The 26,022-nt window shown below is 39.1% G+C and overlaps 1 protein-coding gene across 1 annotated transcript in view; it reads left to right on the top strand.

Moving 5' to 3' along the window:
• The window catches only part of grid2 (glutamate receptor, ionotropic, delta 2), a 593,815-nt gene that overhangs the window by 366,782 nt on the left and 201,011 nt on the right, over positions 1-26,022 (top strand). The window contains exons 5-6 of the mRNA XM_084728739.1: positions 10,800-10,853; positions 21,633-21,806. Coding sequence (XP_084584865.1) covers positions 10,800-10,853; positions 21,633-21,806 — 228 coding nt within the window. The remainder of the gene's footprint in view (positions 1-10,799; positions 10,854-21,632; positions 21,807-26,022) is intronic.

The raw sequence follows: 26,022 nt of genomic DNA, 5'->3' as shown, positions 1-26,022 counted from the left end.
ATTGTTGGATGTGTAAAATATCTTAAGTGAACAGAGTCTCATTAAACGTTTTATTATTGTAACCCCCATGGCTCTTTGCGAAGTAGGAGTGCAGAATATTTATCAAATATTCTTCACAGAGAAGAGTAGTACTTAGTTTGAGATGGTAGTAGCTTAGAAAACCTGTGCATGCAATATCATGGTTAAGGGTGGACATCATTTATAAAATTACGATACCAACACCAATATCAATGTCCGTAAAATGATAACCAATATCAATAGATTGGATTCATGGGATTCCCTTCATTTGATGCCCACCATTCCTGAAATGATTCCTCTACATTAATGTCTTCAGCCGCCACAGCTGTGTTGTGTTTTGGTAGCATTTCAGCAAGCCAAACTGCCAACTCCACCTCCTGAGATGTGAATATTTTCTGGTTTCTGTACTTTTCTATGACAGTAAACTGAATATCTTTGTGGTGTTGTGGTGTTTTCTCAGTGAACAACAGAGAGGGAGAGAGACACAAAGAGTGAATTAAAAGAGAGAACACACTTACTAAGAACAAATTAGTGAATCAGGGAAATAAAACATTATGTTCTGATTGCTTTACAGCAGTTATGTTCTAAAACACAAATAAACACCCACACCTCTGTATAACACCAGAGTTTGTGTAAATGCAGTAGATGTGATACTCTGTATGCTCTACCTATGTGTTGTGTATATCTCTTTCTGTAGCTCTCACAGACAGAGAGCAGAGGAGAGAGACAAAGCATGCATGTTGGTCACTACATTTTTTGGAGTCACTGCCAAACAGGCTGAAGCCCAGAAAAATCCTGCGTACAGCAAAATATCAGAAAACAAGAAAATACAAGCAGACACTGCGGGATTATGTTTTTATAAAGCTATACTTTGTCGTGTTTTTTAGTAGGGAAATGCTGCATAGCATGGCTTTAAGTTGTACAGTTTTAAAGGCAGAATGCAAGCTTGTGACCAGAATCTAGATGGTTTTATTAGCCAGTTTCCAAGGCTACTGTAACTGGATACGTAACTGATGTGTAGATGGGTTGTGGACCTGCATACTAAATGTGCGAAATGAAAAAAAATCCTACTGGAAAATGCTGTTAAAAAAATCAATTAAAAAACACACACAAACATACTCAGGCGTAAGCTACACACGGGCCAACACGGATCCACACACATGCACCACTGTTTACCTTAGATCTATCAAGACAGCTTATTCTATTTGTTCCAGCCATTGATCTGTTCATATCTAAATGTCAGGTTGCATATCGTCATATTTGCTGGGGCTGCTGGTAGTGCATGTGCGCAGCTGTATGACTACGCTTGTGTGAGTGTGTGTGTTATACATTCTCCCTGTGGAATTTGCTGTGCTTGGATCTGTGGTTTGATCAATAAACTGAAAGGCCGACATCCGTGCACTTACTGACAGTCGTGTGTGCTTCCGCGTGCCCACATAGACACCCAGAGTAACCAGCACACACAGTTCGGGGATGATAGATGTCTTGCATGTTGGCCCTTTTACCCTTTGCCATCACAACACATACTATCAAAGACTTTCGCTGTCCTAGCATTATATTATATGTCAGAGAGAAGGAGAGGAGACAGGGACAGCAATAGAGAGAAACTTATAGCTGCTGAGAAATGTCTGCTGAAAGGACAAAAAAAAAAAACTGAATGACTCTGCGGCACTTTTTCTCCCTTGTTTTCATCAGAAAGTGAGTGATTGATCAATAATGCCGATGGTGTGTGTGGTGGGTTGGTGAGCAGGGCGAGACCTTGTCAAGATGAGCTTTGGTGGCTTTTGTTGAGTGTGACAGCTCTCTGTTGGCGTCTGTGTATGTGAGTGTGTGGGTGAGAGGGATGAAGTAAGAGACCTCGTCAAACCAGATTTGCAGAGAGACAGTGTTTTCAAGCAATCACTAAAAAACTTGGGCACACACACGCACACACACACACACACACACACTCTGAATTGTTAAATATCTGTCTGTTTCTCTGTCTCACTAACATTCAGGCACAACCTTTATAGACTTTCTAGATCATTGATGTGTGACCAGTGACCACGGCTGGATCAGGCTAATTAAACAGACAGTAATAGTTGTGATTTAGAGTCATTAGTTGTTAGGAGAAACCACACAGGCCTTTGACACCCTGAAGAAATACCCCTCTTTTTATTGTAATGCTATGTTTAAAATTCACTTCACTTTTCTTCTTGGCTCGTAAATGGGATACTTTCACTATAAAGAGTTGAAAGGTCTGCGCTATCTGCATTACCAACCTCCAACACATCTATACAAAGTCTTACTTGGATAGACTAAAAGAATATATTCAAATATGTTGTTATGGCTATATGTCCATATTTTATCGGTATTGTGATATGAGACTAGATATCGTATTAGATTTTGTAAATCGTTATATCATGACATGGCATAAGTGTTGTCTTTTCCTTGTTTTGAAGATTGCATTACAGTAAAGTGGCTTTCTAAACTTACCAGAGTATTCTAGCTGTTCTGTCATTTGCCTTTAGTCATTTAGTCATATTCATATTTTATTTTGTTAATATTTTGTGAAAGCACCAATAATCATCACTACAATATCGTTGCAATATTGATATGGAGGTATTTGGTAAAAAATATTGTGATATTTGATTTTGTCACACCCAGCTGTATGTTACTTAATTAACACAATTAATTATTTATTGTGGTGTGACAATGTGAAATTTTGATTTTAGCACTGTGTGATGCTACAAAACAACCTAGTCCTAACAGGACTATATAATAATGTGTTACTACTTTGTGGCAGTCATGTGGCTAAAAACTCCACAGGACACCTTTTCATCTACTTAATACTTTTTATGGACCAAAACCTTTGTCAGCACATTTTTATTGATGTTTTAATCGGTTTATTAATCATATGCCATTTGTCAAACTCAATCACTGAACACTTTCATCAAAATGTGTGCCATTACTCTCCACTACCATGAGTGCTTACCTATTATGCCTAAGTGGCCCCACTATATTTTATTAGATTTATTGCTTACTTAAGGTTCCCTGAACCATTAGATTTTTCTAAGAATTTTAGTGCTTTTCAAGAAAAGAGGTCTGGTGTCACTTTAACAACCAAAATAGTTTTGAAATGGTATGAATATAACCTGAAGACAAGGCACACGGATGTCTTGAAAATCAAACACAGTGTTGTATATTCTTGGCTGTGTGTGTTTGTATTCATAGTCACGATGCCCTCTCCATGGCAGGTGTAAAACTTACCGATGCTCCACAAACCATGAAGGAGCAAGTCGCACTATTTTCCAAAGACAACATCTGCCATGATAATTCACTTCTGTAGTCATAGCTGTCATGTTCCAGATGTGTAGATGCATGCATGTTGGGTCAGTTTGTCTCTACATTACAAGCAGGTATCATCTATCTATTTTCGTGATGATGTATGCGAGTGTATGTGGGGCGGGATACACATTTGTATTTGTTTATTCATACAACATGGCATCAGAGGAACAAACACGAGGCTTGAGATTAGCAGTCTTAGCAGCTAGTATGCTAACAGAATGCATGCCAATGGAGTGCCTGTTTGCCTATGTGTATATTTGTATTTGCCTGTTTGCACGCCATCAATCAGAGCTCAGTGCTCCTCTGCCAAGTATGGAAATCCATCGAGCAACGCAGTGTTATATTGCAGCGCCCTCCACACGTCGTCATCTCTTTTCAACACAAAAGTATGCACACACATGCACACACAGGCTTGATATCAAGGCACACACAATCAGACATGCATAAGGCACACCGTGGGAGTAGCATGAGTGAGGCAAGTGACATTAAGCCTAAATGGCAACGCTGACATGCAGCAGTTATGATGTATCAGGGAGAAAATGCCGCAGTTAGCATGCACTAAATGCTCAATTCATAAACAGGGAGGGTGAAAGAGGGGAAGATTGAATGGAAGACGTGAATTGAATAGAAATGAAGTGACTTCTCCCCTTATTTTGTGAAGCATTGGTAATTTTTTAATGTGTTTGGTTCTGGGACATGCAAGTTAGACACAGGGTAAAGTGTCTGTGATTAGGTAAGAGAGAGCAGGGGGATGAAAAAGGATGGTGCACAGAGGTTACAGAACTCACTAATTGATGAAGAGAGCGCTTAAGTGGGAACATGCAAAGGTTGAGTTGTATGAAGTTTCAAGAGCCTTAAAAGGGGAAGAGAGGGACTGATACACGCAGACAAGCAGGCAGAAATATAAAGTGTGAACTGGCGGACAGACTCCCATCTCAACTAATAAATGGATTAGAAAGCATTCACATGATCACAACGCACTGTGATTATTAAATTAATATAATTTAGATTGAATTATTTCTAATTCCCATTCTCCTTTTAAAATCCTGGGGCCTCATTTATAAAAATCTTAGATTTGTTCTTGAGCTTAGTCTTAAATGCATTTGAAGTGGTGTGCATAAGTCCATATAATAAAAGGTACTGGGCATAAAAACCTTGCTTAAGCAGGTTCTGAGAATAAAATGTGTAATTTAATCAACTTCCCCCTTATATGATTTAGTTTAGTTAGGAATAGCCATGGACCAAAAGAGAAAACCAAACTTATTAGAAGACAAGATCACAGCGATGATAGAAGAGATACTACAGTAGACAGTGAATGAGAAACAAAGTGAAACTTGTCAAGTGTGTTGCTATCAATTCCTCACACATTTAATTGATAATATGTATGACATTGTTCTTAAAGCTAATGCAAAGTCATTTAAGTCAAGTCTAGACTTTGCTTCAAGCTAAGATCATTTCCATATTAAAGTAAGGTTTTATAAATAACCATTTAAACATATTTTTCTGCTTTCTTAAGTCATGCTGAAGATCAAAATCGGTTGTAAGTATATTTTATAAATGAGGCCCCTGGTTCTGATTTCTGCCATACTACTGCATGGTTACATGCACATTTTTCTTACGACATTGGTAGCACTTGACAACAAGGAAAACTGAATTAAAATTTACTTCTGGGGAATGAGTGAGAAATCAGCAAATACCTAATAAAATATAAAAAGTAACTCAGAACTGAGGACAATATAGTAGATAATTAGTTACTAGAGACTTAATTTGGATCTATGAGAACTGGGTATCATTTAAATGATTCTGATACAGTAACACTACCAATAGTTATATTGATACCAGTACAGCATTTCATTTGATACCTTTTCTTTACTTCATTTGATACTCTTCATTTGAATAGAAACAATAATATAAACTGTATATTAATAGTAACATCCATGCCATACTTTGGAGCCTTTTCTAGCAAGCATTGCCACTTCATCAATAGGAAGTCTGCTAAAGAAAGACATACCAACATTGGTGATTACCGTTTGTAATATCTGACCAGAATGGAACAACAAACACAACCTACTTCTCTCCTCTTCTTTTTTATCAGCGCCTCCTCTCTATCTGTCTCTCCATTCTCCTCTCGTCTGTGCACACTTTCCTCCCACCTCTCTCACGTACTCTGTGTATTTGCCTTCCATCTTGCAGTGTTCAGATGGAATGAAGGGTTTGAGATGATAACAGTAATCATTCTCCCCCACCTCAAGACCTAGACAGAGCCACCTTATCCCCCTACGCACATATTCAGACACAGAAATACAAATTAATTACAGTCATCAAAAAGATGGCTTGGATGGAGCAGGTTGATAGCATGGTCAATTTTTGAGTGTGTCAGTGGACGCATAAGCACTGGGTATGGAGTGTAAAATAACTTTTCTCTGGGCAAATAATGCATCTGTGAGGGAAAGGAGCGGTATAAAATGAATCTGTGCAAATGCGCTTGCTTGTGTTTAACACGTTTGTCTTTGTGTACCTTTTGCATGTGTGTCAGTACTTTCACAGCTTGTGCTTGCATGTTAAAATGTGAAGCTTGAGTATTCCTAGTTCGGAGGCTGGGCTGTGGGCTATTTGCTTGATTTGATCACAAATAGTGCATGAAATTAAATTACACAACTAATTTTCAATTTAGAGCACTTTATTCAATAGCAACGCCCACTCTCCCTCTTCATGCTTCCCCCACAATGTACTTAGGCAATATGTGCTTTTTCATTAATATTTCTTATGCTCTCACACACAAACACAAACAGCCATATATATGGGCATACTCTATATTACATGCAGCGTATATAAGGCAGAAAAATCATACAGTAGTTATTAATAAAACATATATTTGTGTGTTTGGAATTATTCTTGTCTCCTTGTGTCAAAAGAGTGATGTATGTGCGTATATTATTTGTGTGCATGTGTGTGTGCATGCAATATGTGTACAATATCATTAAATCTACCCTGCTTTTGTCAAGTCAGGCCTTGGTAGGAGCAGCAGACCTTGACCCTGCACGTCAGTCAGCAGCAGCCATTTGCCAGAATCAATGATTTTCTCTTTGTTGGACTCCTCCAGGAGTGACAGGTGGACGGAGGCCATTACAGGATCAGAATGGCGTTTGGCTGTATCATGGCCACTCTCAGAAACACATATGAGACTGAGATGTGCAGTGGTTTGATGTTGCAGATCAGCCCTGTCTGCCTGCTTTCAGACTTTGAGAAAAGACTTACTTATATTGACACTGAGTGATTGGATCTGTCCTGGACTGCAGAGCTGGTGTTTGTTTGATCTCCTGACTTCAGAGAGTGTGAACTGAGCAGGAATGAAGCTTTTGTGGAGCCGGTCAAAGAGGTCAGAAGGATCTCTGTGGTAGCATTAAGGGAACGATGCCCAAGTGACTCCTACCTGCCATGTTGGCATTGAGTTGTTATCGAGGCTGTGGTGGTTGGTTAGTTTGCGTGTGTGGACAAATACACGTGCACACAAACAACGTTTTGGATGCGAGCAGCAGTATTTGTTGTTCCTGTGTGTGTGTGAGAAAGAGAAAGAGAGGGAGAGTGAGTGTATTGAGCAGATCCAACCCCCAAGGAGTCACGTCTAGTGTTAGGAGTCTGCCCTTTCGCTAATTAGCTTGAAACATCTGTCCAGACGGCTGCCAGAGGCAAGTTTAGAATGGGAGAAACTGAAAACTCGCATCCACCAACACTACAAGCAAACAACATATACATATTTGCATTATTTTGCATACACATTCACAAATTAAGTTACACTAATTCTTGTATTTTCATCTTTTACAGGTCAGTTTGAATATGTGATTTTTGTCTAAAATCTTAATGAGCACCAAGGAAAGGGAACAGAGATGAGGACAGAAAGAGAAATGGAGTGCAGTAAAACAGCTCGCCAAACCTCTCTCCTTTGTTCTCTGTCCTTTCTCCCGTCTTCGCTGCTCGTTTCTGTTTTTATAATGCTCACAATAGATAGAGACAGAAACAGCAAAAGATGAAAAAAAAGATGAATAACTTCCAGTATTCTAATGATTCTCATTGTTTAGTTTTCTGAAATGGTCCTGTGCAAAGTTATGTCTGAGGAAGTAAGCAGAAGTAGAGGTGGCCAGAGATGCAGACAGGAAAGAAAAAATATGAGAAAAATCTTGTTTTGCATCTCTCACCATCATTCTCCTTCCTGCCTTACTCTTCGTCTGTGTCGCAACAGTGTTTCCTGTAGACAGAGTGTTTTACGGCAGCCGTTGGTGTTATAATGATGAAGTTTTATGGAGACTCTGTGGGAGATTAAACCACTATTAGCCACGCTCCGTCACCCTCTCCAGCTGTTGCCTTTTGTTTACGGCTAAAAAGTGTTTTATGACACACGGTGCTATAGTCACCTAGACAATTATAGCTAATGATATATGAGTGGCACTGTATTTTTACACCAGGAGTGGAGGGTGGAGGAGAGGGGCTGGAGTGTGAGAGGGAAGGAAAGGAGCGGGTGCAGTCACAGAGCGAGAAGTGAGCAATTAAAGGAGAACAGAGATGATGGGATGAGAAGTGAGGCAGGAGCAAAGATAAGAGAGCAAAATTAAAGGGTCAGGCGGGACTGGGAGGGAGAAGGCGGGAGACAAAAGAGGTGCGAGGCAGAAACAAGTGCTTCTGACAAAAAAAGGTCAAAAGAAAGATGACAAGACAGGACCTTCATCCTTGTTGAAAAGTAAATGATACAGATGAAATAATGTGCCTTGAAATGGTTTGTAAAGAGAGAGGTAGGTAGAGGATAAGAGGCAAGATAGACATGATAGACAAGAACAGAATGTGTAGATAAAAAATGACAGCAGTATTTGGTATGAGTTCAAAAAAGCTTCATTTGCTTCATTATATCTATTTTTCTTAATGGCAATACCATTCAGTCTTAAGAAATGTATTGTTTACCTATCACTCAGTGATGTTCTGCCTCCTTTATGTGGCTTGTTTGAGTAAAGAAACCTCTATTGCTGCCCACCATGGAGCCTGGCTCTGCCTCTTCATTTTTTTTCCTTGCCACTATTACCTTAGTGCTTGTTCTTGGTAGGTATTGTTGTTTCTCTGTAAATAAAAATATAAATAGCACGGTCTAGCCCTGCTCTATATGAAAAGCACTTTGATTTAACTTCTGTTATGATTCGGTGCTATATAGATAAAATTGACTTGACTAAACACATATGCATTTATCATTGAAAGGGAACCTATTATGCTAATTTCAAGCTCTATATGTTTATGCTGGGACTCCACTACACTGGCTTTACATTATTCACAGTTCAAACACATCCTTACTTATCTTATAGTGGCCCTTTCTGCCACCCCTCATTTCATCCCCTCATTGTCTGAAACAAGCGTTTTAGCTTCTATCTCTTTAAGGCCTCCTTCCCTATTGGCCCACTTTCCTCAGATTGGCCAACCTCCGAAAGCCTGTGGACGGGCGGTACCCGGTGCTTGTGAGCGCTACTTGTGTACTTTGTGGGCATGCTGTAGCTGTAGCAGATGACCATTAAAGAAATCTGTGATGAGCTGACATCAGCTTGTTGCAAAAATAGAAAAAAAAAAAAAACTTTGGACATTTAGTATTTGGAGCAGTCTGAAACTTGGGCTTTTTGCTCACAGAGATTATTTTTACATATGTGCACCTATTTTTTTGAAAATGTGTGTACATTTAATATGAACAGTCAACATTGTAACATTATATAGATGACCGAAAACAAGGAAAAGCATAATAGTCCACTTTAAATCACTTTTAGTTATGTGAGAGAAGGATTTTCATAGGGCTTTTTCATCATTACTTTTGTTGCTTCTAACTGAATCTCTGTGGTTCAGAGTTCAGTTTCTCTTCTGCATCTCTGTTTTTACTTTTAGATAGCCATGTAGGAGCCAGTGTAAATTACTGCTGATGAAAACCCAACGTCTCCTGACTTTATAATAAAGGCTTTTATTTTAGTTTAGCGCGTCATCAGTTAAAAGACACGCCTTCAGACAGAAAGCTCTGTTGTAATGAAGATACAAATCCCTGCACCACTGGGCTGATGCGCCAAGTGTGTGCTCCACTTATGTATTTATGTTGGGTATGGGGAAAAAGGAGAGACATAAGGAGAAGGGCGGAGTGAGTAAAGAGATGTCACCCTCATGCTTGTCAGAGAAGATGATTGAGAACGGGTGACTTACAGAGTTCACTGATAAGATGGGGAAAAGCGGGTAGAGGGTGACCTTAAAGAAAGTTTCTGCTGCTGTATGTATGTAGGGAAATGGATGACGTCACAGAAATATATGGTCAAATGTGCTGTAGGTGTGTCTGGAGTTGTGTGCAGTTGCTCTCTCCGTCATCTAGGCAGCGCCTTTTCAAAGTGTCCTTGCTGCAGTGTTTAACAATTGTGTAGCTACTGGTTAAGAGTTGACACATATAAATATTTAAGTTGCACCATTAACAATTCATGGCAAAGGTTTTCTCTTTCCCTTTGCAGACTCATACTATTTTGAGACCGTGTATTTGTGGCCACGTGTATGACTAAGAGACAGACAGGAAAAGAGTGAAGTGAGTTTCCTCAGAAGTTTGTCTAATCTGTGTAAGTAAGTGAGAAAAGCTCTAATGTTGAGATTTAAGTATGTGTGTTTGTGAGTTTTCTGACACACACAAGCAAGCGTTGCCATATTTGCATGTGTTTGAAAAAAAATTTTGAATGATACCTTGAGCACCTTTGATACAAGTTTTCTCACATCACTTATGCCGAAGTTCCACACTGGGTTTCAGCATCGCGCATTTCCATAATGTTCTTTTCCATAATATTCACACTTCAGTTACCATGAATCACATTATCTGAGCCAGAAACTATCTTTAAAGCTGACAATGTAGAATCTATTTTTTTTTTAAACCGAAATGAAACAAGGTTACTTGTCTTCTACATAACTTCTCTCCCTTCTTTTGGCAAGTCATATATCCATATTTCTTTATACCTGGGCAATATTGCTTAAAGTGGTACAGCGTGAAGATTATTTCTTTGTGAAAATGCTACTTAAGGTTGGCAGGAATGGCGTTACAGCTGGCTTAAAACTGACACACCCAGACAGAATCAGTGGCTATTGTGCAAGAAGTATTTGTGATGGAAATCATGACTTTAACAGAAAATGGGGAAAAGGTTTAGAAATAATGACATTGGCACTGTTTATTTTTATTGACAAGAATGCAGCTTATTGTATAAAAGTCTTTATATATAATAAACTTTATTATTAGTTGTAAACTGTAACCTCCTCCATGCAGTTGTTCGTTTCACTCTTAAGTTTATTTGTTTTCCTTGTGTAGGAATAAAGATAATAAAAACTAAAGTGATAAAAAGGCTTATTTTTACCAAATCAATGGCATTTTTTTGTCAAGTGTAAATACAATGGTGTGTTTTGTTGTGTTGCAGGTGGTGGAGACCAACCTGGTGGCCTTCGATTGTCACTGGATCCTGATTAATGAGGTGAGTGCAATGGAGATGATTTATAGATCCTGTTCTTGGTGCGCCTTCAGTTCACCTTATTGTTTCAATTATCCTGGGAATATTTATGGTTTTAGGTCCAGAACACTCTTCATTGCTGTGGGTGTTTGAAGGAGAGAGGAGAGTTTACTGTAAAAAAGTTTTTGACTCCTTTTCTTTTACATCCAATAACACACAAAACCTGATGACCAAGGACAGTTGAGTTTATTTTAGGCACAGGCAAAAGCAATGCAGTAAAGATTTTTATCATTTTTATACTCGCCGTTTAAGATAGAGTCAGCTTATACAAACAAAGGAGTTAGCTATGACAAAGTTCACACTGCAAGCCTTAGTCCTCAATTCTGATTTATAGCTCAGATTTTTGTGGCCCATATCAGATTCCATTATGAAGCGGTCACAGTCCTGAACTGACCCACATGCGCAAAAGTGCAATAACTGTGTCCTTCAATCATTGTGGCCCACTGTAAGATTTTGGCTTGTGACATTCACATGTGCAGCTGATAGGTTGAGATGGATTTGTGTAATTATCTCATGATGCATTGCTTTTTCAAGTAGTCTAGTTTATTTTTTTTATGTTCCAAAATGCAAATGTTACTGTTTATTAATGTTTGTACTGTGTTTGTTCCAAACATGGCGGTTTGTGTTGGTGCTTGTCATCTTTGTAATGGTTTGTTGTTACACCATGAGTGAGGTGACTAATACATTTCTTCACCATAGCTGTATCAACACTCCTAATTTGAAATGCACAAGTCACCCTGTATTTGCATGCAAATGCAGAGAGCAAGTGAAAAGAAGTCTTAATAACATGAATACATTATAGTCTTGAATTTGGAATGTGGATGCAGGGAGCCTGATGCTATATGAACACCTCACATTGAACTGCAGTACTGATACTAGATCAGATCAGTTCCCTCACTAGTTTCATTTATAAGTTGATGTGCAACGGAGCAAAGTTTTAAATTACAGCTTTTTGTGGAGCTGTTACTTCTGTACAGAGCTGTATGTGAATACAGAATCAGAGCTAAGTGAATGGCTACACAGAGAGAGATTTCATCCAAAATTTCAGGCAGACAAGGAGCTACTTATAACTACATCTGTCAGTACCTCTCCTCACAAGACAGTTCAGGTGTGTGAGTTATGTAAAAGTTGCATTAATCTTCATTTGACTGCTGATATTGAAGTCACATTCCAAAATAGCGGGGCTGTATCTGATTTAGGACCACGTATGAAAGTGGTCCAAATCTGATTGGAAGAAGTCTAATTCCAGGTTACATAGGAACAAAAAAAAAAAAAAAAAAATGATTTGAGCCGCTTTTGCCTGCAGTGTGAATGTAGCCAAAGTGACCTTGAAAGCATATATCCCCCAGTTTAACATCAGTATTACTAAAATATCACGGGCTTTTCTGGATTAATGAGAGGCAAGAACTGACAGTCTACAAAGTCTACTCTCTGCACAGTTAATCCTGTAATTTTTCTGTTTTCTATTGGTCATAGGAGAAACATAATTAAACTTTAACATTGGCTGTAAATTCATATTAATTTTAAATAGGAATGCATCTTTGATCTTTTTTTATGAGAAGTTCATTTTACAAAGGCAGCCGGATCAGTTACGTGTGTGTGTGTGTGTGTGTGTGTGTGTGTGTGTGTGTGTGTGTGTGTGTGTGTGTTTAAGAGTGTACACTGCTAGCTAATGCACTGTGTCTTGGTAGCCGTGGGCATTACAGTGAACTGGCAAGGCACAGCAGGGGGTCAATGCTTGCCACACACTCAAACACAAGAGTTAAGTGTCAAGTGTAGACACAAGCAGATGTATTGGAGGAAGAGCAAAAAAATGCATTTACTGTAGGAACAATGAAAAAGCTAATTTATTATGAAACAAGAAGAGATACTCAGATGCCTTAGTGTCCTGTAGTTTCCCTGTGTCTGTTCCTTTTTCAAATCACAGCCTGCAGTGCTGTTAAATGCTACAAGGCTCAGCAGTCCTACTATCTGCTCAGTTATGCAAAGAAAGTATTTATGTTTGAACCAAATGTTAGTATGCATGGCATCCATTAATGCTGCAGGGACAGCCAATCATTATTTTCTGATGTTCTCTTTTAGAATGTCAGTCTTGCTATATGGAGGTTTTTACTTTTTCATATTTGATATGGGTGAGAGGCTGCTGTAACATTGTTACAATCCCCGCAAGTACCTTAGACAACCTCTCAGTATTGTTTTTGCATTTTCTCAAATGCTAATACTTCTAGGGAGTGGGGGAAAAGAATGAGCTTCGCTCTGCACTTTAATGAAGATGGCAGACTTATCAGAGGTAAAAATATGGATAAATCTGTTCCAAACAACCACTCTGTATTAGTTACTTACTTCACAGAAGAACTCTTATGCCGCTTAAATGTGTCTCCTCTGCTAATTGAAATAGATGGCACACTATAATGTGCATTTTACAAAGTAACACTAGAGACTTTACCACCCACTTAAAAAAGTGAGTCTTACACTTTCCTGAGAGACTGTCTGTACACTTTGTTAAGCAGATGGCAATGTCAAGCAGCCTACTGAGCAGTCTATCATTTCTCGACTGCCTGGTAGGCTGGAGTCACATCTAGCTGTCTAATAGACTGCCTTCATATTGCTTTGCATCCTGTCAAGCATCTGGTATTGTCTAACACCCTTCAGGCTTCCTGGCAGCGACCTGCTCTTTGCTAAGCTTTCTGGGAGGTGTAACATGTCATTCTGCAGCATGCGTGCATGTCTAGCAGCATGTAGCCTGTAACAGTTTCTACCTGCTGCCTTTGAGGAATCAATCTGGCAGGCCAATTCTTCCCCAGTTTTCAATGTTTTAGGAATAGCAGAATATTGTTGAATATTTTTTCTTATTCATATTATAGTTATGAATTTAAAAAAGGCGTGCAAAAAATATAAAATATCAGGTCACAGACGAGAATCATACCAAGTTCAGTTTTGTTTGCTTCTCTGTTTCTTTCACAAGGTTTTCTAACTTCACACATTCACAAATCCAAATTTCAAGTGACAAATGGTTTTAGTTGTTTTAGGGTTGTCCCAACTCAACTTGATGTAGTGGGATGATTTTACCCTGGAGGACAGCTCGAAAACAAGGAGCACTCACTCTGCAGCTATTTCTGAGGTCCCCTGAAATACACTGCACACTGACGGACAAAAAAACAAAACAAAACAAAATGACTGCTTCATATTAACAAGCTTAGTTGACTGAAAGGTTTCCAACTAATGTTTTGAATCATTGACGAGGCAAAAGTCCTAGTTTTTTTTTTTTTCTAATTATTATAAATGTAATGTAATGGCTACGTGTGACACGGCCACTCCAACTCAAGGAACAAAAATCTGTAAGGTAACAATATAAGCTGATGTTGTTAAGTATTGTTAAAGTCAAATCAATTAGTTCCCTTCACACTTAAAGTCTCAATTGTGCCACTGTCTGACACAAACTGTACTTTGTGTCACCCAACATATATTTGCCTCAAATGGCGTCTCAGTTACTAAGCAGAGTATTAAGTTATATGTCTGATAGCGAATGAGCTCCATATAGAAAGATGTAAATAAAACATTGCTAATTTAGCCAAGTAAAATTTGATAGTCAGTCAGTGAGATTCACTCCAGATGTGTTAATATTTAATTATCATATTAATATTGAGCAGTATTATAGGTTATTTTCCAAAACAGTTTTGAGAGAAGAGAGAATTAGAATAATAGAAGCTATCAGATGGAGAGGAGATGGAGACAGCAGAAACAACAGACAGTAAAGGAAGAACAGGAGAGAAATGGTGGCGCAAAGAGAGCTTAAAGGGGAAGCCTTTTGAAGATTAGGGGGAACAAGGTTCTGTGAAGTGAATAAAATTAGATGTAGTCATCTCACTTAACCACTTTCCAAAAAGTACTATTCAATGAACTTTCCGATATATGTACGCTGAATATCTTTTTTTCTAGTAAGGGATCCAAATGAATTGTAAACTGCCAGTCTGTGACACTGGATTGCAGAATCCATTTGAAAACTAATAGCAAGTGAGTGAGAACTCTTCTTGCTTTGCTTTTTACCTTTGTGATCACTTATTAGGTCGAATATATCTGACACGTGTGGTGCAAGCCTAGAATGACCCTAAAAACACCAACTGACAAATTTCGTGTGATATAATATAATATGAGGAAGTGTAAAATATCACTTCCAGAAGGCTGTTCAGGCAGACAGCGACAGATCGCAGGCAAAACTTGGCAGCTACAGCAAAGAAAGTTGGGACCAAATGAAGTAGGTGTGAAAACGCCTTTATATGCAACTGAGTCCAGCATCGTGAAAGGACAGTTTTCAAGTTCAGTTTCTTCTTTCAAGGAAGTTTAAAGGCTCACATTTGTGCTGTGTGTTGTTTTTAGGGGATTTATTCATTCTGGCCTCATATCTTATTTATTAGTTTTGATGTCACTAGCTTGATGAGCAGGAACAACTAAATGTTGCAATTCACTTCAGAAAGTATGTTGTTTACTACTTTGATATGTAGCATAGCATTGATGCTGATGAAATAAAACTCAGAAAGACAGACTGACATGGGATGTACACTGTCTTTGGAAATACGAATCATGACATACAGTCTTTTATGGCATATCATTCAACTTTTCTAATGATCTAGTTTAAAAAAAACAATCAAACACAAATTGCAATACTTATAAATCACAATACATACCAAACCGGTACCCAAGTATTGTGATAGTATTAAATTGGGAGATAAGTGCATCGTCCCTGCCCTGATGGCTGCTGTGCAACAGATCTATTGTTTTGCTCAAAATTTGAGTGAACAACACTGTAAAACATCTGTAAGTATATTATAAAACCTTCCTCCTACCTGTGTTTTTCAATCTACATCCATATAGCTACAAATATGTGTCAGCTTCATTGCCAACTAGCTGTGGTTCTGAACAAACTGAACAATACAATAGCATAGTCGTACAAAAAACAAGTGCAAGAATCAAGTCGGATTACAAATGTATGTTTATGCTAAGCTGGTTATGGTATTCATGAGGAAGCCATGCTTGATGGGGCTTCCTCTTTTCCTTTCTGTACATCCTCCATTTGAATCTTGCTTTTCACTCTAAACTGAAAAAGCAAATGCCTTCAAATAAGACTTAAAGAAAAGCCTCATATCCCATCTCTTTAGTGATATAATATCCTCATTCTGCTTATCAAGATCAAGATTGAAATTTAGTCGCAGACTCCTCGGATGTAGACACAATATTCCCACCGTGGGCTATGTGAAGTCCTCTAGCAGAGTGTTTAAAATGGATGAGCGGCTACAATATTTTGTCATACGTAATGTCTTCTAGTACTGGTTCTTTGGAGAATGAATATTCCTATGTGTGAAAGTGCTCTCCCTCCCTGTGGTTTATTATGGATGAAGGGGCACTGTATGGTTGTCATAACTCTGCTTTATCTACAGCCAGCAGTCAGACAGCCCCACTGAGGGGGAGTTCACAGTTCATAATTGATCATCCTTCCTCTCCCCATCTCCTTCGTTCTGCTCAGGATGAGAGGATGAGGATGAGGAGGAGGAGAAATAATAAGGGACACTTTTCTTTCTCTCCGTCTGTCTCTCTCTAAAGTTTGGAGGATAGCTCCTTCTGAATCTCTTTGTGGTCTTTCATTTTCTGTCATGCTATCATTCTTGATCTTCCACGTTGCTGTTCGCACTCTTTTCTTCCCTGTTCTCTTTCTCTCAACTCATTTCTGCCTTTTTTTTCTTAAGGGAACAAGGGTGTCGTAATGAAATGAGACAAGATTAGGCCTTTCTGACATTTTGGCTTTTAACATGTCACTGCATGGATATCCTATGAAAGCCATGTAACTGAAATTTTGGGGATTTCCATGCTGTGAATATGATTGAAGGATTATGTGGTCTTCTATCATTTAAGAACATTATAAAAACATTTGGCTAATGAAACCATATCAAACCCAAATGTACAAACCCCAAATGGTGGTCAGTGTCATTCATTGTTCTTGGGAACATGTTGAAGGTATAAATTGACAGTACTGTTGCGCTTCAACCTTACCTAAGTCAAAGAACATTCTTATTTACAGCTACAGAAGAGCCTGCAGAGGGAGAACGGGTTTACAGTTGTGCACACTCTGTGCACAGCTGGATGTTGCCCAGTATGACTGCAGCCATCTAAGACTGCTGTTGTTGCTAAGCGGCTCTCCTGGAGCTGTTGGATATTTTGTGTGTCTTGTTCAAGGCAAGTTTGACACTTCTCCTGTCCCCACATTTCCCAGCATGGGTCTGGGGATCTGAATCAGAAACTTTTTGATCACAAGTTCGTCGCTGTTTTTTAACAGCCATGACAGAGATTTATTTAGGCTTTTCTACATAATCTTGCAATCCATAGCCATTATAATGTACTGCCTGACTGCTTGCATTCGTTAACTTGTATCTGACATTTCAAGCATTTGCACTGCTTCTTTTTTTCACACTTTTTCTTCATCATCTTGCTGTACCTACCTTTGCCCTATCCCTCATCTCCACTTAGTAATGAATGAGGATCTGTAGACACACCCAGTCTGGGTATTTGAATTTGTACGTGAATCCAAAACAGATAAAGATCACCCAATCTGTAAATGTCCTAAACATGGAGGAAAAAGCACAGAAATGAGAGGGTGACAGCGAAGAGTCAAAACCAGAGAAGACATTTCAGGGTTGTTGTGGGAAATTGCCATAAGTGGAGGAGAGGGAATCGAGGGCAAATAAAATGAGACATGCTTTTTACAGATTTGTTTTGCTTTGTATTTCACAACTTTGAACCTTTGAATATGAGCAAAACAGGGGGATTTGGTGTTTTTCATAGAAAAGAAGAGACCAGGGAAGAAAGGGTCGAAGAATAAACAAAACCAGTGTTTTTCCCTCTCATCTGCAGATAAGAAGAGAGAAGGAAGGATTTGGTTTCTCCAAGGGAGACGTAGAGAAAGGGAGGGGTGGAGGGGAGAAAGGGTGGAGGACAAAGTATAGGGGTCGGGGAATAAGTGGCAAGAAGAATTAAGGATGAAGGATGTGTTTTTGCTTTTGACTCTCGTCTTCAAATAAAACACTAAAGACGAGGATTTGGTGCTCTCGGGGAACGGGGGGAAGAAAGGGAGGTGATAGGTGGAGGTTGATGCCTGCAGACGGAAACTTCAAGTTTATGGAGTAAACAACTCGTGATTCACTCCACATATGAGCTTCAAGGCGTTTTGGGGGTTACAACTTAACCCAAAACTTCTGATTCCAGGTAGTTGAACTTAAACACCCTCAGGACTGAATGATTTTATAATTGATTGCTCAGCTTGAAATTGGAGGTGGACATGACGCTTGTGAATGTGATAGATCAGCAGTTATTATTTCCTGCTTGTTTTGAAGGTCAAATAAAATGATTGGTTCAGGTTTTATTTTTTTTATACCAAATTATACAAGACCAAACTATTTGAGAGAGTTCCCAAGCTATTTATCTTATTTCAATCTTCTGATTAAAAGGTTGACATGACATTAAGTGGCCTAAAGGAAGTTATGTGAGAAATGGAAAAAGAGCAGTTTGATAATACGAGGTGAAAGTCAACTCTGCAGCAGTACAGTACCCTCTCCCTCCCAGGAATGATGTGATGATGATGTGCTGTACGTGAGACCAAGTGTGATTTTTCCTGTGTTTCTTCGTGTCACTATGTGTATGTACGTGTCACATTTAATTAGTCTCAGATGTTAAAGGGCTAACAGCTCTCAGAGCACGCCACCACTGAAAGTCATAGTGGGTGGAGCCTGTTTAGTTTGTCCCCAGAGAGACAGAGACGTGGAGGCTAACTGAAAGTGACAAAGGAATAAAGATGGGCAAACACCTGATGAGAGGGCGAATTTTGAAATGATCTTCTCATTTAAGCTTCTGTGTGTGTGTGTGTGTGTGTGTGTGTGTGTGTGTGTGTGTGTGTGTGTGTGTGTGTGTGTGTGTATTTTTGTATGCCTGTGCATTGGTGCATGTATATTAGTTTGAGTTTGATCCTTTGAGTGGGGTACTCTGGATAATTCTTGCCTGCCGATGTTTCTTTGCATGCCCTTGACTGCCCGCTGTGAATCTTAATTCTCTTTTGGCCCACAGATCTGCCTTTTTAGCAATTTTCAGCATTTTCTCTATGTCCTGCATCTTTTTTTGTTGGCTTTGTAATTTAGTCCCCTTCAGGGTTTTTATGTAAGCAACTGTTTGGGATTTTTGCCACGTTTTACCCCCAAAAGCCAGGAAATAGACTCCTTACTTGAACTGTTTAGAGAGTAGATCCTTCAGAGCATAGGGCATTCATACAAGGTTAAACCTGTTAAATGATTTCAGTTCTCCTTCAAGGCATAAATACTAATTTATTGTGTTTTTATCTTGTTAAAATAATTTAATCAATTGACCCTTTGCTAATGTTGGGCTCACACCAAAGGAATACAAACAGTCCTGTAGTTCACACTACAGGAGGCAGCAATCTGGCCAGGACCTTGGTCTTCACCAAACTAAGCCCAGATTATCAAGTAAAATGAGAGGCTTACAGATCCAATCAATCTTGGTGAACTTTGAGGGGGCAGAGTCACAGCCTCAGCCAATACTAAAGACATTCGACTGAGCCCCTAACATTATTTTTTTTCTAGCTGATGACCATGGATTTTGCTTGCTAAAATGATGACTCTTGCCTACAGATTTCATAAGTGCAGTTAGCTAACACTTTAAAAAGAAGAACTGATACATATTAAATATGGGTTGAAATATGTCAAATTACTTGACTGCGTACATGATGAAACTCAAAGACCAGACACTAAAGCTACATCCCAGCAAACATTGATCGGATGGTGATGTGTGACACGTGACCGTATGATGTATACAATATATGACAGAAATACACTCATTAACATCAGAAATGGAAGTGAGATGGTTACCCAGCCAGACCAGCCAGACCAGCCAAACTGTGATCGGCCCCCAGGCAGAGAGCTGGGATCAGAGCTAAGCTAACCCACTTAGGCCAAAAAGAGCAAGCGAGAGAGAAATGCATTATCATCAACCCACTTTTGATTAGCCACTAGCCCACATCCTCCTCCTCAAACTCTCCACATAACAAATCCCAACTTGACCTCTGGGAATAAGCCACGAGTTAGGCAAATGCAGTGGTATCTAACAGAAGTTTGGCTAGAGGTAATGCTACTGCAGGTAATAAGCTAGCCATCTGGACCTGTTAACATTTGAAGCTCATGTTGATGCAGTTAAAGACAGACACTTGAGACATGAGTATCGCTACTCTTTGAGCCCCATGCACATCACTTCTACATGCAGAGAAATGCAAAGCTTGACAGGCCTGTGGTGCCTAGTTAAGGTTGCTAATCTATGATTGGACAGTTGCTGTTGGGAGGAGGGGCTTTGTTAAGGGTCAGTTGTAGTTTCAGAACTCTTAGTTCACTGACTATTTCAAGAAAATTTAATTAGATTTGACAGCAGAGGAAAAAAGTGTCTTTGAACTTAAGTCAGTGTGCATCTATAAATCTCAAACCTGACATAACGTTTCTAAAATATTCAAAGCAGCATCCATTTGATTTAATGCACAAATTCATATTTGTGCATATAGAGTGAAGACCATATATCAACCTAATTAAAGCAGATGAGTATAGCTACACCAATGAAGCCTGTATAATACTAGCTCTAATCACCATTGATCACATCCCATGAGGACTCGCAGGTCTTAATGAACGTTAATTACACTAAAATAAAATCCATTGAGATTAGTCAATGAACCCACAGCGCCTATAATATTACCCCACACTAATATGAAATATGTGTGATGGCTTGCTTATGTATGTGCACGGTCTGCAGGCACTGTCCCATCCATCCTGTCAGGTGGTCTGCTATATGCAAATGAAATGGAATCAGAAGGGTTTTGCGTGATCAGAGGGCTTAATAACAATCTCATAAAACATATGCACACACACACACACACACACACACACACACACACACATATTTACACGCCAGCCACGCTTGAGCACACACACAAACACAGACAATCACTGCACACTTATAGAAAGAAAGCAAAGGCTGTCCCGGTTGGTGGCAGTGTTACCTCCACCAGGGACGATAAACGTCAGTTCTCATCTCGTCACCACATGACCCTCTGCTCTAACAGAGGATGGATGGAGATCCATGGACAGAGTGAGGGAGAGAGAGATTGTGTCCTAGGGCTAAAATTAGCAATGATTCCTCCCCAAGGTTTTGCAAGGACATGCAGAGTACGTGCAAACACACATGTATGCACACAACAGGCACACACACTCACACACACTTTTTACTCTCCTTCTTCCCTCCTTTCATCTGCTGACATGTACCTTTCATATCTAATAACTATTTTTGCAGATGATGTAGACAATGGTTTTTCCTGCACAGTGTAGTGATAATGGGGAAAGTAGAGCATACAAAACAAGGCCTAAACCACTTAAAATATGTCTTGAGTATGAATTGGAAACATTTTGTACAGAGGTTTTTATGGAGTGGTATCCAACCAAGTTTTTGTCATGGTTACTGTTCTTTGTATTTTTGTTGTCAAAAATGTTGGCTGTATGTCTTTTGCAACAATAAATGCCATAATGGAGTTGTTGATATTGATTTTCTCTTCTCTCCATCACTCATTCCCCGCTCTTTCCCTTTCTAAATCCCGACCATTCCACCATGTACTCCAACCACTATCCTCCTCCATCTCTTCCACCCTCTCAGGAGATCTCAGACTACGACTTGCAGGAGTTAGTCATGAAGTCAATCGGTCGGCTGACATTGGTGCGCCAGACGTTTCCCATGCCACAGAACACAACTCAGCGCTGCGTTAAACACAACCACAGGATTAACACTTCCCTCTGTGACCCTAAAAACCCCAAGGCTCAGCAGCTGGAGGTGAGTTGATTTGGTGATTTGTCCATAAGGCATTTTCAACAAATCCAATAAGGATACTGGATTCATGTTCAAAACAAGATTAAATGTCATACTGAAAGTAATTGGTCCTGTAACTGGCAGCCACAAACAATTGTGTGTAGTTTTTGATAGTCAGAGGAGGTCCAGTGTGTAAGATTAAGGGGATCTATTGACAAAATATGGCGGGAAAGTAATATATAATCTTCATAAGTAGGTTTTTTGTTCTTTGTTGTTGCATTAGAATGAGCTGTTTATATCTACATGGGGTGCAGGTCCTCTACCATGGAGGTCTTCTGCCATGTTGCATCGCCATGTTTCTGCAGTAGCCCAGGATGCACAAACCAAACACTGGCTTTATTGGGTCTTTTGCATTTTTTGGATGTTTTACTGCCACCATAGTTTCTCCTATACACTTAGAAAAGGAAGGTGAGGCAAGCAGTATTCAGTTGTTGCAATCTACAGCATCACCACAAGAAGCCACTCAGTCCTACACACTGGTCCTTAAAAATAGGTGAATGGAAGAAATACAGTTGAAGAGAGCTGAGGGTGGTAAGTAGCAGGTGGGGTTTGACATTAACCAAGGTGTTATGGTCTGTTGCCTTAAAATTTTATGTTGAGGCCACCAGATGTTCTATGTAGGTGGCCCCTGTAGGCACCAGGTTTTATCCCATAGTGCAACTCTTTGCCAGCACAACGTTACAATTCCACAAACATCCTGATTCCTTCGCATCTATTAGTTGCTACCAATAAGTCAGGGCTGTAGTTTGGGTTTATTGAACATACTCAAACTGCTAAGTGGTTCTTACAGAAGGAGCAAAAAAATAAAGCCTGACTATGAAAAAATGACAATGAAAATGTGTAAGAAGTGAATGGAAGCAGAAGTTTAAGGACAATGAAAGTCTCACAGTTAAGGAAGGCGGTGTGAAGTTGCTTTAAATTGCCTTTTGTGTGTTTTTTTTACATAAGTTTACATTTGGCCACCGTCTCTGAGAAGATATAAAAAAAAGATGACATGAAGAACATTAGCAGCATGACGTTTAAAAAATATCAACGTTGACTCTCGCTCTTTCCATCTCAGATCCACATATTGTTCAGTTCACCTTATTTGTCCCTGTACCTGGCTCATTCCAAAAATACTTATTTTTTTAAATTTGATTTGAATTGACTGTTCCAGGCTGTCAACATGCTAATTCACTTTGAAAGTTTCAGAGTTATTTGTCTCCATAGTACTTGAAGCTGGAAAACTGCTCACTTCTCACCCAAAAAAAGCTTCAGTCGATAAAATCAGTGCTGGCCAAATAGTCAAAGCTACTGCAGGGAGTTGCTGTTGGCCTGGTCTCTGGCATTTTGTCCCCTTGCAGTTTAATTAACTGGAAGGATGATCAGAAAAAGAAAATGATCTCAGCCTAAATCGAGACTACCAAAGAGCAAGACATCATTTAATTAGGTTCAGTCATTTCTTTTACTGGAAGCAGACAGGGGATGTCCAGTGGGAATACAGTCAATTGATGGCTGACTGCATTATTGGGCAACTTTACCCCCAGTGAAAAAAAACCCAGCAAAACAGCTCTATAATCAGCATATCACAGTCCATCAGTGTAAAAAAAAAACTTAAGAAGAAAAAGATAGGTTTCCATTTTTGATGATAACACTCACATGAACACACCCAAGCTATTTTTCTTCTTAACACTTCCTAACTGGTCATCAGTCATGTTGGATGCTTATTTGGATGCAGTGACTCCAAGCAATCCTTATGTGAGCAAGATTTAAGTTCTTATTTCTATCTTGTACTGTATATATGCTTAATTGGTGTTGAATATGCAACACAGTAACACAGGAGTCCTATAACCATTATGCATTCAAATACATTCTGTATGAATGTCTTCTAAAATACTTTCAAATTCTCTTTGCATTTTGTGTAAACACCACTATCTGGGTTTTCATTTCAGAATATCTCAAAGTCTCAAACTACTTATGTATTTAAAAGCTGCTCTGGTGCTCCATTTCTGTCTTTTTAAAACTGCTCCCAGTGTTTTAGTTTGACATTTCAACATGTCTGCCAATGCAAAAGCTTCCCATTACACCCAGCTTGCTGTTTTGACATTGTCAGCTTGTGCCTGTGAGTTTTTTTTTTTACCTGGAATATTAATCATTTTAGGAAACGTTGGTTCTCACAGGTATGTATGTTTATCTCAGACCACACAATTCATCCTATATTATGGTCACGAAAAAAGGACAGGTTTTTTCCCCGCTTTTACATTTCCACTACTTTTCCACTGTTTTTTTTTTGTTGTTGTTGTTGTTGTTTTTTAATATGTCCCCCAGGGTGGCAATATGTATGCAATTATTATCTCTTTTTGTGTGTATGTGAGTCATCAAGCTGCCATCAAACAGAGTGGAGGAAAGGGAACACACTCTTATTTATGTGTCAAGACAAAAATATGAAATTGAATTAATGTGCTGTTGATTTATGTGGATGCATAAGACCCTGGGGGAACACATTTGATGAAGGTTGGAAATACATTGAAAACAGAAAACGTGGTCTTAATGTTTATGTGGATATCTCCCTTTCAAGTCCCAAGACAGTTCTGCTCCAGGCTTTCACCCACTGTAATCAGTGAATGGACGTAATAGGTGTTTATTAGTTTTTTTCATGACATAGCATAAACTAATAATAAAATGAAAAATAAATAAACATGCATAAAATCAGCTAAATACATAAGTGTTTTTGAAATTATCTAAAAGGTTGATTTAAGCCTAGAGTTGGTTTAAAGCCTCTCTATACTTTATGCAAAATACAGCACCTCAATAAGGCAAAGACACTGTAAACTCCTAGAGAGCCTGAAGCATTGAATAATGTACATAAATAAAACTTGCCTTGTGTATCCTAGTATGAATCAAGTGCTTCTCAAGTGTGAAAAGCTATTATCAAGAATCAAGCCCCTCAAATGTATTCATTATTTGTTGGGCAGAGTCCAGTCATATGTGATTATTCTACTGTGGAGCGCCGAGGACGTGCATGTATTTATGTATGTGTGTGCATGTGAGTGACTCATTTCAGTAAAGAACAATGTGTTTTTGTGTATCTGACAAAGACAGTGAGAGGAAAAAAAACACTGCATGCAGTTAAAACACACTGTAGACATGTTCACTTCGATACCCTGTGTCTGTGTGTGTGTGTGTGTGCGGGGGTGAGTGAGTGGGTGAATATGAGAGAGAGAGGAAACGAGGGATAGAAGAGAGAAAGACAGACAGAGAGAGAGAGAGACAGAGGAAGCAGATCAGCTCAGCGGTCAGAGAGTGGCCCAGAAGCCCAATTTCACACTGCACTGAAGCATATCAACTCAGGCTGACCACACAAGCACACAGACACACACACATATAATGCTCACTTGGAGTGCAGAGCCCACTGATCATTCAAGCTCCCCACAGAGTAGTAGATTTTCACTTTAATTTTCTGAGAGAAAGCAATAGGCACAGAGACAGTGAGACAGAATGATAGATGGACAAAGACAGCAAGGGGAAGACTGACAAAACTGTAAAAGTAAGCATACTTGGAAAGAAAATGAGACAAAACTTAGATGTGAGATAAACTTTACACTAGTTTTTCTTTTGTCTTATCTGTCAGTTAACTTCTAGTAACCTTGATTAAAAGTTACTTATACATAAACACATGGACATGAATTAGTTACATGAGTGGGCGTTACTCCTGTTAAATGCTCGGGAAAAACTGAACATTGCAGGAAAAAATAGAAATCTGTTTAAATATCTATAGAAAGACAAAGAGCAATCACGACTACCAGAGGGCAAAACAAACAAACAAATGACCAGAATTATTATTACAAACTCAAATATTCTCTCTCTGTCCCTACTCCTTACATTACTTTGCTTGGAGAACTGATCCCATTTAAAGGGACAGTTCACCCACAAATCAAAAATACATATTTTTCCTCTTACCTATTGTGCTGTTTTTCATCTGGATTGTTTTGGTATATAAGGGAATGTGATGGCACTCTGTTTGGCACTCTTTCCAATATTATAGAACTAGATTGCACTCTGCTTGTTTTCCTCAAAGTGCCACAATAAATCTGAAAAATGTAACCTCACTGTCCCTGGGAATCATGACGCAGTTACTCCAGATAATCCACAGACCTTGTTTTGAGGAGTTCATGTAGGAACTATTTTTCTCTCTTGAAAG

Source organism: Lutjanus erythropterus, chromosome 10 (genome assembly GCF_056507025.1).
Source record: "Lutjanus erythropterus isolate fLutEry1 chromosome 10, fLutEry1.hap2, whole genome shotgun sequence".
In the NCBI taxonomy this organism is placed as follows: Eukaryota; Metazoa; Chordata; class Actinopteri; order Lutjaniformes; family Lutjanidae; genus Lutjanus; species Lutjanus erythropterus.
Note: the sequence above shows the minus strand (reverse complement) of the source record. Positions and strands in the feature narration are given on the sequence as shown.